The sequence below is a fragment of the Lissotriton helveticus genome, chromosome 12 (genome assembly GCF_964261635.1).
Source record: "Lissotriton helveticus chromosome 12, aLisHel1.1, whole genome shotgun sequence".
Lineage (NCBI taxonomy): Eukaryota > Metazoa > Chordata > Amphibia > Caudata > Salamandridae > Lissotriton > Lissotriton helveticus.
The window spans coordinates 870,695,789-870,709,411 of record NC_136073.1 but is presented as its reverse complement, the minus strand read 5'-3'; the positions used below and the strand labels follow the sequence as shown (position 1 = coordinate 870,709,411).

At 42.1% G+C, this 13,623-nt stretch overlaps 1 protein-coding gene across 9 annotated transcripts in view; it reads left to right on the top strand.

Moving 5' to 3' along the window:
- Nucleotides 1–13,623, top strand: part of MYO9B (myosin IXB) — a 443,882-nt gene that overhangs the window by 246,196 nt on the left and 184,063 nt on the right. For all 9 annotated transcript variants that reach the window (XM_078671320.1, XM_078671318.1, XM_078671314.1 and 6 more), the window contains 2 exons: nucleotides 3,994–4,154; nucleotides 11,923–12,906. In XM_078671320.1, the coding sequence (XP_078527446.1) occupies nucleotides 3,994–4,154; nucleotides 11,923–12,906 (1,145 nt within the window). The remainder of the gene's footprint in view (nucleotides 1–3,993; nucleotides 4,155–11,922; nucleotides 12,907–13,623) is intronic.

Sequence of the window (13,623 nt, the reverse complement as noted above, 5' to 3'; positions counted from 1 at the left end):
TACATCGTTTGCCCCACACCATTAAAAAAATCTTATTCTGTCAGGATATTGACACTGACTGTTTATTTCCTGCTCCCTTCAACCTGTTTGACTTCTGTACTTTAAGCTGTGTCTGTGGTTTTGTGCCTGTTTGACATAGATCGGAGTGGAATGCTCACATTTTAACAAAAAATATCAGTAACCTAATGTTTGTGGCATGTGTAGCTGTAGATACACATGCTGTGCTAAACTTGTCGCCATCTCACAGCACACTGTTTTTATATTTTCATAATTAAATTCTCCCTCTCAAAATCATCTCCTGTTCAAATGCTGTCAAGTGACACTGGAACACAAGACCTCTCCCTTAACCAGCATTGTATCATTCAAAGATTCACATGCTAGAATCATTAGTGGGAATTCCCTTCAACTCTGGTAAACAGTGTTAAAATGCCATAAGCCCCAAAACACTGCTGGCGTGGAGGCACAAATCCCCCCCCCCCCCCCTCATCCGACACTACCCAATCTTCAGCCATTGCCATGGAAGTTCTGTGCTCTCTCCTGTCCATGGAGGCCACCGTAGCTCAGATTTCTACTGCAGTTCCTGTGTTTAGCCTTTTTTTGGCTACAGCTTGACACCTACTTCGCCTTCCCTTGACTTCTATGAGTCTTAAATTTAGCTTTGACAAACGTGTGAGTTGTATTTAGAAGATTTTGTAGACTTTTCTCCACATTTCTGGCCTTTTTCTAGATAGAAAATACCTCTATGACAGAGACGGAGAGAGGAAAGAGGTTGGCTTCTTAAGAAAAAGAAATTGCCCCCTTCCAAAGGGGGTGCCGCCTCTTCGAGGGATGATTGAGTCCCTCCAAGCGCTTACACTGCTCCTGTGCTATAAAGGAAGCATGTGAAGCTTCCTCAACTGTATGTTACCTCTTAACTATTAATGAGGATTTCCAGGAGTGAAAGGAATACTAACTCACCCGGAATCTTATTTAAGGTTCTAAGCAACCCCCCGTCCTCTCCGGAGAAAGTGCAAAGGGGAATGCCCTCAGTTGTACCATTATCTTTAGTCTCCATAAAAAAGAAAGCTGTCCCAATTTACAGGCAAGATGGGATACTGGTGGTGTGCTATTCCTAAAATGATTAGCACCGTTTTCCAAGCATTCCAGGCTTTAGTCTATTAGGCTACATTGTCCTTATTCTCTCTCACCCTTCTTTTAAAAAAGATTTGTGAAAGAGTTAACTAGGTTATTTCTAGTGACTTTCTATTTACCAATTATTATTTTTTAAATTAAAGAGCTGAAAATTATCATATGGCATATATTCAGCGTGGGTGTGTGTGTGTGTGTGTGTGTGTGTGTATATATATATGTATGTATATATTTATATATATGTATATGAGTGTTTATATATTATCTGCCACCAATTGGTATCACTTTCAGCGTGCTCATGGTCGGTGCCGGCGTTTGGGGTCGAACCATGCCCTTGCACACATTTTTCACCAACAAGTTATACGCTGCGTGTTGGTGTGCTAAATAAATCATCTATGAAAAGAAACTCCTGGAGTGTGGCATATATATACATATATAGCCACACACACACACGTGGTCTATTATCCTTTACATTTGTCGGCAAGTTTGTGCTTTGGACTGTAATGAAAATGCTCCATTGAAAACACTCCATCAACCTAGTTGGATCCAGTTATGTAATATATTATCTAGAACCCCTTAGGGAATGGTATACTTCATTAATTGTGTTATATTTTGGGGGGGGGGGTATACACTGGACTGAAATTTCTCCCAGTCCTCCTTACATTACGTATAAAGATGTAATGATTATTAACCAGGAGGAGCGCTAAAGTACATCTAAGTAACTAGTGCTTTCTTTTTCATTACCATACTTTTTCGGTGGACTTAAATTCCAAGAAATAATTTTATTTCAGTAAAATATTTTCTAGTGAAGAATTTGTGTGTAGCTTGAATGGTAACTTGAAATAACCCTGTTTAACTTCTAGATTACAACTCTTACTGATGAAAAGTGACCTACTGAATTGGTGTAATTAGAAAAATGCATTTATACAAGTAAATTCTGTAAAGGTTTGTGCAGATTGTGTTTTGGTGACTTTCCTTTAAACCATTTAAAAAGCTGATATATATATATATCTATATATCTATATCCAAACAAAAGCTGCTTCTGCCGCAACGCTGTGACCCATAGAAAAGTGGCGTACGCTCCGGTGAAGCAACCGGTAATTATATCCAACAAAGAAAACAATATCTTGTACGCTCTCAGGAACCACAAACACAATCCAGGAGTATTAAGTCTTCGATTTATTCACACAACGCGTTTCGGCGACTTGCCTTGATCACGTGTGATGATATATATATATATGTATATATATATATATATATAATGTTTCAAACATAATTATTTGTCTTAATTAGGCGTGGGACATGGCTAGGTGTATGTTTTGAGTTTCTGAAAAAATGAGGGTGTCAGATTTATAAATCATGGCATCTCTCCCCCCCCAGAATAAATACTTGGTGCTTTATTCAAATAAACCTCTGTACCCTTGAGAATGAGCTGGTCAAGTATTGATTCTATGTGGATTTTGGCTGACAGAATTACGTTATTTTATAAATACCATTTTTACTCAAAGGATGCCGAATGATGTATACCAGCGTAAAAAGCAGTGTGTAAGGTCAAAATTCAGAAATAGCAGTTAATGATTCATGGTCTTTTGAACTTTTGCTATGTGAATCAATAGTTTTTTAAAGTACATTTTTTATCATAAATTTTGGATCCATTCATGCCTCGAAAATAAGATTTAGACATGGATCCTTTTTTTTAAATGTGAAATTAAATTTGTTTTATAGAGTGCAGTTTTCATTGAACATTGCTTTAAAATAATGCACGATAAGCCCAAAACTTCATAATTGCAAAACTAATTTTGACTAAAGAGAGGAAAGGTGATGGTGCTACCTCCAGGCAAGTCAAGCTGGGAGAAAAACTGCAGACAAGGGTGTGAATGTGACAGCAAAATGAAGTACTCTGACTTCATTGGCAAACACACCTATTTAGCTATGCTGACTTACTAGATGAACAAGTTGTTTATGAAAAGGGTATTTTATACCTGTTCATAAACAGCGCACATTATTTGTTTATTAGGGAGATTCCTTTCCCATAATATATTTACTTTAGAAGTACAGAAACCGGTTAAAGTGGCTGGTTCAGGTTTGTGCAGGATCTTCCTTTTTTGTTCACACAGTGATTTGTCCTGTTTATTTCCCTGTTCCCACGTCTGCTGCCGTATGTTATTTGCTTGTTACGTTTCCGCATTTATTGCTGCGATTTGTGTGAGTTTGTTTACACTTATTGGATTGCCTTTTGAATAGGACTATTACTTTTTTGAAATAATTGTGTATTTGATCTGCTTTGCACCTTTTCCTCCTTTTTATTGTGCTAGGGCCATGTTGTGCGTGAGAGGAGTTTTTAGTAGCATGTGCTTGCTTAAACATACAAATGGCCAATAAGTGCCTTAAATACATTAGTTTACGATGAAGTTGATTGGGGCAAAATGTAGCCAGTTCGAAAATTATTTGTTCATGTCTGGAATGCCTCCGCTACGTGAATCCTCGTGGTTTATGTTGGAAGACCTTAATCTTAAGGAAAGCTGCAAGGTCGAAAGCTACATAGATCTGCTTACCTGTTCAGTGGATGGCCGTTCTTGACATGGCTGTACAGGTTTGCATAGAATTTTTTTAGATCAGATCAGAGGTGGCAGACTGATTTTGCATGCTATCACTTTATAACATAACTCGACATCCTGCTCCCAGTTTATAGTAATGAGTATGGAGCCAGATGTACTAAGAATGGAGGTTGTGTTGGAGTATGGCTGGAGTTCAGTTTTCAGTTAGGCACTTGGCTCTAGCCAACTTGTCCTTGCATGAGCAGTCTTCTGTCTGTGATCACGGGCTTCACTTGAGGTGGTTTGATCATGTTGTGAACTGTTGCAGCGGTGTTGGAGGTTGTACGCTGTCCGGAAGTTGAAGAACAATGCCGCAGCTTATATCCAAGCAGTGTGGCGTGGACATGTGCAGCGAAAACTGTACCTACAGCAACAAAGAAGCATTTGTCTCCTGCAGGCCCATAGCAGAGGTTACCTGCTGCGTACAAGGTAAAGTAGAGTGAGAAAAGCATGTGAGTTGCCTGGTATGAGTTAACATCTGTGTATGTTTATTTTACAGAAATAGGTAGAACTTGACTTTTTCAAAAACTAATCATATACCATGTTGTGACCTGAAACCTATTTGCTGGCCAGAGCACTATATTTTTGAAGTTCTGCCTCAGTTGCACTAAGAAATATATAATCACCTGGAGGTAATTCTTAGTATAGTCTACAATGACATGATCTAATTGCAAAGTTAATGGGGCATTTTCTTGTCAGGGAATGCGCAATGTGTTGTGCACATTACAACAAAAAAGATAAGACTTTGAGGGTCAGACTGCATAAATTCAAGATTCTGAACAAGCAAATGGCTGAAAATGCAATTAATGGAAATGCAAATCTAAATATTTCGATTCTTAACGCCTTAACCGCAGCGGTTTTTCTGCCACGGTGCGGGCGTTCTATAGAGTGGGCGGAGCTCCGTCGGCCATTGGCCAAAGGCAGCACCAGCGAGGTAGTGCTCCCGTCGGCCGACAGGAGTACGGAAGGCGTTAAACTGAAATAACACAAACAAAAGAGATAAACATTTTCTGCTACTGCTGGAACTTGACGTGGTTATTTGAGACGTAGTGATGCAGGAGTACACACCATTGGAAAATATATCACCATAGAAAGTGAGTATGTGGCACTGCCCCTCCGCAGAAGCACAGGGGACAAACCAAACAGCAAACTAGACAAGATAGGTTTTGTGGGAACAAGAATAGGCAGGAGAAGCAGCCAGACGAAACTATCCAGGTCATGCTCTTTGTCCGTCGGTACCTGTAAATCCTTCTAATATTGATAGGACTTGATGGTGGGTGAGAATGATGGTAGAGAGAGAGAAAACACATTGATAGTAAAGGAAATTAACTGTGAGAGAAGGTGAATGGATAAAATTTACTTGTTTGCCTATGCTCTCATAATATACAGCATAGGACATCCCTTGCATGACTGAAGAGAACAAATAATCTCAGGTTTCTGTGGCCTCATTCTGTATTCGGCAACCAAATCAACAAAACTTTACCAAGAGGCCATGCATGTACCATGTTGCTTTTCATGTGCATATTAAAATATCACTCACATAAGGGAAGTCTGATATGTAGCCGAATATATTTGGATTGGATATTTCAAATTAAGGTGTATTGGAACGCAAAGTTCTCTAAAGGGGCAGCACTTACAAAAAACAGTTTTACTGTGTCTAATTGTGGCGGAGAGAAATCATATTGATTGGACAAAAAGTACCTCCTCCGGGAAACATCCTTTACAACGCAACTTTTACTCCGCACTACCATTACGACGCAACTATTACAACGCAAGTCATTACTATGTGTCCGTCCTCATGTAACGTAACTGGTGCTATGTAAAGCGCTCTGATACCTGATTTGGTTTGGGTCTAGTTCGCGCTATATAAAACTCTGCAAAATAAAAAAAATAAAAAAATTACAACGACTTGCGCTGGAGGGCGCTCTAGGATAGGGAATAGTTTAATTACTATCCAACACCTTCCCTACCATCCACGGGGACTGGAGTTGGAATAGTAAATTATTCACTATCCAGCGTTGTAAAAGTTGCGTCGTAATGGCATGCGGAGTGAAAGCATGCGTTGTAATGTCATACATCCCCTCCTCCAATAACAGCAAAAAATAATATCCATAATAAATATGTGTTTGAGGCATATGAGCTGCAGATTACACACTGTGCATTAGATCGCCACCTGGTGTTGGGCTCGGATGATTGCACTTTGTTATTGTCCTGGAAAAGTCTTTGGAAGTCACGAGATAGGTGAATCCTCCTGTGGACCATAGTGCACATGGGCATCGGCTCCATCTTCAGATTGTATTTTTCCGCCGTCGGGTTCGGATGTATTCCTAGCGCTCCAGTTCGAACCGATTTGATTTCGACGCGCAATCCTTCACCCATTTGACAGTACTGTTTCGATCGCGATCACACTTGACGCGCATCTCAACGGATTTGAAGTCCTCAATTCCAGTCGTCGAATCGGGCCTTTGGGCCTACCTGAGCCTCTGTATCTGGCTCATGGAAAAGACGCCATCAAGAAGTGTCCTCAATGTGGGTCGAAGTTTCCCCACACCAATCTGCATGAGGTGTGCAACCTCTGCCTCTCATCGGAGCACGAGGCCAGAGACTGTGAAGCTTGTGCCTCTTTCCGCTCCAAGAAAACCATCCGGGATCGTCAAGCTCAAAGAAAAATGGCTCGCCCTTCGGCTCAAATCCCCGACATCTTCCAAGATGGCGTCGATGTACTGGAAAAAGAAGGTGTCGTCCTCGGCAGCGAATCCGAAGCAGAGGCATTTGATGTTGAAGAAATCACTCCGGCACAGCGGGTCGTAAGTAAGAACGTCGACCCCGACCCACCCATACAACTCCAAAGATGGCTTTAGTCGGACTCAGGTGCACACCGAGAGACTGCTTCCAATGCCCCGCCTTCAGGCTCGGCAAAGAAGCCAATTAAGCCTTCAGGCAGCTCAGGCTCGAGCCAGCCTGCTTTCGTTACCGAACCAACACCTAAAAAGAAGCCATCCTCGGTGCCAGTCGATGCTTCCACATCTAAGCACTCGGCGCTGAAGCCCACCGTCACGAGCCATCAAAACATTCGGTACCTAAACCGCAAGGCACATCGACTTCGAAAAAACACCCGGAGCTGAGTAAAAAGTCAATACCAAAGACTTCGGATCCACGTCCTCCGGAGCCGAAAAAGCTGTTGGTTCCGAAAAACCAACCTGCTCCAAAACCACAGAGCCGGTAAAACATCATAAAAATGTCATGGGACCAGTACCTCATAAATCTACCAACCATAGAAAATCGGTACTGAAGGAACTGCCTAAGCCTGAAGAGCTTTTCAGGGTCCTGCTAGCAGGAGCCGGAAAAAAGAACTGAAAGTAGCTTATCTTTGGCTGTGCATCATGGGATACCGAGGGTCTCTGGAGGGTTCCTTAAAGGCATGGTATCCCTTTTCCAGACACATAATGGCAGCCTATGGGGCTTGTCTGTCCAACCATTCCTCTCTATCATGACAAAGGATTTTTGTGAAGGGGAGTTTCTTTGTCTGAAACTCTGTAAAATGTGTAAATTTCTATATTATTTGGCTATCCTTTTTCACTTCAGGATGAAGTGCTGGCCAATGTAGCCTTGTTAATGTCAGGCTGCATTATTGGACTTTGATTTTCTCTTAAGTGTCTATGCAGGACTGCAGAAGAGGACAACAGAGACTATTTTGATTGCTCCGGGGTCCACGCACATGGGCGGGACTATTCTCAGATTATGACTATAACAGAGATACCCCTACTACAGAAATGGAGTTACAGGTAAGAAACTACTCCATCTCCTCTTAGGGTCCCTTCTCCACCACCTAATCCACCATCTCCTTCACCTCCTCCTCCACCTCCACCACATCATTCTCCTACACCATCTCGACCAGGGAATGATGATGATTCTTCTGATGAGGGGGAAACACCATACCAAGTACCACTTGGGGGCCAGAGTCCACCATCTTCCCCTGACCCCTGGGATGAATATAACACACCAGATGTGCCTAATATTCCACAGGAGGAAATATACCCCTCTAGGCCTTCACCTACAGAGGATATAACAGACTTCAACCAGTTACTTCACAGGGCTGCTCAATACCATGGGGTTAGCCTGCACACAGATCCTATGCAAGATTTCCTTATGGACACGCTTGACACCACACAAAGGTTAACTTCCATTATGCCAATGCGTAAAGGGGTAATTAAGCATGCACTAGAAGTATTTAAAGATCCTGTGCGGGCTAGAGTTATTAACCCTAGGATCGACAAAAAGTACAAAGTTGCGCCTGGAGACCCAGCCTATATTAAAGGCCCCGTCCCATTAGACTCCCTAGTAGTGTCAAATGAAAAAGGTCAAATTCTCAAACATCAGGTGATGTTCCACCCCTGATAAAGAGTCTAAGCTCTTAGACGCCTCAGGCAGAAGAACAGCGTCACAAGCAGCTAACATCTGGTGTATTGCTAATACTCGCGCTTTGTTACCTAGGTATGATAGGCCACACCATGATGAACTAGAGTCCCTATTACAACATCTTCCATAGAAAGACAAAACCAAGGCCAATTACCTTATTCAGGAGGGTAAAATAATCACTAATACCTCCATTCGTTGTGCCCTAGTTGTAGCTGATACCGCCTCTAGAGCAGTTAATACCAGTGTACTCCTACGTAGGCATGCATTTCTGGGTTCAAACCAGAAGTGCAAAATACTATTTTAAATCAGCCAAGTGTCTAGCAGTAGTTGCAGCGCACTTATGGAGACAACACATTCATGTGTACCCTTACTTAGACGACTGGCTCATAAAAGCCAAGTCATACAACCAATGCGTACAACACACTCATGCTACAATACAACTGCTTCACAACTTGGGGTTTACCATAAACCAGTCAAAGTCTCATCTGCAACCGTCCCACATACAGCAATACCTAGGGGCAACGTTAAATACCTGAAAGGCACTTGCATATCCAAATCCAGCAAGGATATGAAGCATACAAAGCCTTATCACAAAGTTTTAACCTCAGCATTCTCTCCCAGCTTTAGTGTTCATGCAGCTGATAGGAATGATGGCATCTTGCATTTCGTAGTCCCTCGTGCAAGACTCGCTCTCTGCAATGGTGGAACACCAAAAACCTTTCCAAAGGGCAACCGTTCATCGAGGCAGTTCCACAGATAGTGCTGACAGCAGACGCAACACTCTTCAGCTGGGGAGCTCATCTATTGCATCATACCATACAGGGCACATGGGCACCCCAACAAAGGTTGCTCCACATCAACCATCTGGAATTGCAATCCATATTTCTAGCATTTAAATCATTTCAGATACACATTCTAAACCAGACTGTCCTAGTCCGCACCGACAATATGACAGCAGTAAGCTACATACGAAAGCAAGGAGGGACATACTCTCTCCAACTATCCCTCCTAGCACAAAGCATATGGAGATGAGCCATTCCTCAAAACCTCTTTATCCTAGCCCAGCATGTTCCAGGAGTCCAAAACTGCATAGCAGACCTACTGAGTCGTCAAATGCAACAAACTCACGAATGGGAACTGCATCAGCAAGTTCTTCAACCATTCTTTCAGATGTGGGGGCTCCCACAGATAGATCTCTTCGCAACCCACAAAAACTTAAAAAGCCCAAACTTCGCCGCCAGGTATCCACACCCAGTGTCCAAAGGCAATGCGATATGGATGAATTGGTCAGGCAAATTTGCGTAAGCTTTTCCACCTCTCCCACTCTTTGCACTGGTGGTTCGCAAACTACAGCAACACTCACTGACGCTAATCCTAGTTGCTCCAACATGGGCCAGACAACCGTGGTACACCATGTTACTGGAACTCTTAGTGGTCCCCCACCAAAAGCTACACCTCTCTCCACACCTCTTAACCCAGAGCCATGGAGAAATCAGACATCCATATCCAGCACAACTCAACCTTGCGATTTGGCTCCTGAAATCTTAGAATTTGGTTACCTTAACCTTCCTTCTGACTGCATGTATATCATCAAAGAGGCTAGACTCCCAACCACTAGAGCCTGCTATGCAGCCAGGTGGAAAAGATTTGTTATTTATTGTAATAATAACAACATCAATCCCCTAGATGTGTCCATTCTACACCTCACATGTTACCTACTACATCTACAAAAGTCTAACCTAGCATACACATCTATTAGGTCACACCTTGCTGCTATAGCAGCTTACTTACAAAATAAACACTTGTCATTATTTAGAGTACCTGCCATCAAAGCCTTCATGGAGTACCACCCTCACCTGTGTTGAACTTCAATATTGTTCTCACAAGACTCATGGGTCCTCCGTTCGAACCTATGCACAAATGTGAACTACAATTCCTGACTTGGAAAGTCGCTTTCCTAGTGACCATCACTTCTCTTAAAAGAGTTAGCGAACTCCAAGCCCTTACTATTTAAGAACCATTATTACAAATACATCTTAATAAAGTGGTTCTTACTACAAACCCAAAATGCCTACCCAAAGTCATTTCGCCATTTCATCTCAACCAATCCATCCAGTTGCCAGTATTCTTCTCGCAACCACAGACAGTTGCAGAAAGAGCGCTTCACACTCTAGATGTCAAAAGAGCACTCCTGTACTATATTGAAAGAACCAAAGCATTTCGTAAAACAAAACAACTTTTTGTATCCTTCTCTCCACCACATAAAAGCAATCCTATATCAAAACCCGAATTTGCAAGGTGGATTGTAATATGCATTTAAATCTGCTATCAAAAAGCAAAACATACCTTAACTATTCCACCTAAAGCCCACACTACAAGGAAATTAGGGGCTTCAATGGCTTTCTTAAATGACATCTGCAAAGCAGCTACATGGTCTACACCATACACTTTCACAAAACATTATTGTGTAGATGTGCAAGCCAAGCAACAAGCTAGTGTGGGCCAGGCTGTACTCAAAACATTATTTCAAACAACTTCATCAGATACTGGTAGTGCTGCTAGGATGGAGTACTGCTATACAATCTATGCACAGTGTGTAATCTGCAGCTCATATGCCTCGAACTGAAAATGCTACTTACCAGTATGCATATGTTCTTAGCATGTAGAGCTGAAGAGTTACACACGCCCACCCGCCTCCCCGGCTACCTCTATCTGGTCCAGTTTATCTTATTTAGATACAGCATACATAGGCATATTTCCTGTTTCTCACAAAACTCCATCAGTTCCCTTACTGGTGAAAGAACAATCTGAAGATAGAGCCGATGCCCATGCGCACTATGGTCCACAGGAGGAATCGCCTATCTCGTGACTTCCAAAGACTTCTCCAGGACAATAACAAAGTGCAATCATCCGAGCCCAACACCAGGTGGCGATCTTATGCACAGTGTGTAACTCTGCAGCTCTACATGCCAAGAACAGATGCATACTGGTAAGTAGCATTTTCCATATAGCTCACACCATCCCCTAAATTGGCTTCTAAGTGGTGTTTGTACTCATTTTGTCAGCTATTCAACTTGTAAGCCAGAGATTGTAGGTGTGTGATTGCAAATACCTCTGTCCACTAAGCTCACCTAATTGCCCTAGGAATGGTATCTGAGCAGTGGGGAAACATAATATAAAAAAAATAGTTTACTTTTTTTAACATCCCATTTGATATCAATTTTCTTACCTTTTTAACATCTTGCAATCCGAATCCTGTTGTCACTGGGTTTAAAAACTATTGTACCACTCAGAGCTTGTAAAATTGTAGACTCGTTTATCGTGGCACCTAGTGAAGGTTCACCATAGCCTTACTTTAGTTTTAAGGAAGTGTGGGTCTGGGCTTTGGGAGCTGGTCCTCCGATTGTGAAACAGGAAAACATACTAAAGGGGAAGCCACACCATGAAATATAGTGATGCCCACCAACGGGTGTAAGTAATTTTCACTCCGTTTTGCAAACCTCTTTGGGTCTTAACTTTAGTAAATGAAGGCCAGGTAAGTGGCAAAGATCAACACAAATGATGCTTAAGTAAGTGCAACATTGATAAATGCCTTTGTTTGTTTGAAGTTCAGAAGTTTTTCCTCACCAAAAAGGGTGTTGCAACAAGTTGGACAATTTGCTGCATTTGAGGTGAAAATAAAGATTACAAGCGATCGGTGTTCCTGCAAAAGGTTGTGTTTTCCCAGCTTGGCATAAAGTTGGAAAAAACATGATTTTATGATTGTTTTTCTCAACAGGTTTCATCAAATGAAGCAGGAAATGGAAAGGAAATTACTAGAAGCCAAAAAGAGGGAGCAGGAGTTGTTGCAGGCAAAGAAGAGAGAGGAAGAACTGAAACAGGCAGCTCTGAATGGAGTTCCTAAAGTGGAAAAAGCAGAGAAGTCGAAACCGAGTGAAGTCTCAATGAGAGAGGAGGAATCTGGTAGCGGTGGTGAGGAAAACCAGGATCTCGACATTTCGAAGAAGCCTGTATTGGTCACTATGAAGAACATTCCGGATGTTAATAAAAGGTCAGTCAGCCTCCGCGAAAAGCGAGAATATCGTAGGCAAATAGGGCTGGAACATGACAAATTGCAGAACAAGATCTCTGCAATTTCACAGGACGAGCCCTTAACCCCAAATGGCGGGGAACTGAATGGTGGTATAGAGAACGAGAGCGAGATAAAGTCGCCAGTTCAAGAGATAAATAAAAACCTAAAAGAAGAGTTGAATAAAGTGTCAACGAATGATACCGTGGTGGAGGAAAAAGTATTGTCGGACAAGGGTAATGCCAAAGAAGTCAGTAGTGTAGATAAGACACATCGTAAAACTATATCTGATTCAAAGGTTTATGTGGCAGATATGCGTGACATAAATGCCAGCAGCCAACAAGTGGACCTGAAGCAAACGATGGACAAGCAGGATGGTAACATCACCAGTAGACCAACAAGCCTCCCACTAAATCTTAACAATCACTTTCCTCCTGTGACCAGCTGTACGGGAAAGCCACAGGATGTTCCTGGGGATAGAACGAAGGCTGATCCCAGCAAAGCTGTCGCCAAAGCACCAGACAGTCCTACCGTGGCTCCCATCCAGAGGTACCATGACCAGGCTGCACTCAAGATAAAAGCAGAAAATTGGAAAGGAAAGAGGCAGCCTGACACGGGGTCCAGTGATACAGCCAAGGAGAAAGTTAGCGAGAAGCTTCCTACTACAGACACTCCACGGGGGAGAACACCAGAGTAAGCACTGAATTCATTTTTTTATACATTCACTTTTCTTCATCCCTTCCTACACTTCTTATTCTCTATTCCATCTTCCTTCATTGCATTGTTTTCTCCCTGCTTGTGCTAGCCCTTAGCGGTTTACTTTCCCTTTCTTTATTCCTGCTACCTTCATTCATGTTCTCCTTCCTTTTTCTCTCCTCCATTGTTCCTTCCATTTGACATTCTTCCCCTATTTTATTCACCTCTCCTCTGCTGCATGTGTTTGTATAAGTAAACTATGTGGTAACCCAGTGAGCCTTGAATGGACTGTTTGCATCTACTGCACACAGCCAGAACTGTAAAACCTCTTTTAGGATGGCGATCTGCATGGGGAGAAGTAAGGCAGTTTAAGTGAACAAAGGGGCAGATGAATCAAAATACCTATTTGTGATTCTCAAATAGCGATTTTTGAGAATCGCTATTTGAGAATTGCAAAATGGTATGTATAAAAAAATCGCAATTTTTTTGCTATTTCTTAAAATTCCTTAATTGCGATTAGCAAATTGCTCATCGCAATTAAGGAATAATTTCCCATTCATTTCTATGGGCTAGGAGGCCCATAGGAATGAATGTGAAGTTATTCTCAATTTGCGATTCGCACTTTGAGAATCGCAAATTGAGAATAATTTCAAGGGTGCAAGGGTGTCATAAGGACACCCTGATGCACCCCGGAAATTTAAATGTGTGCGCATA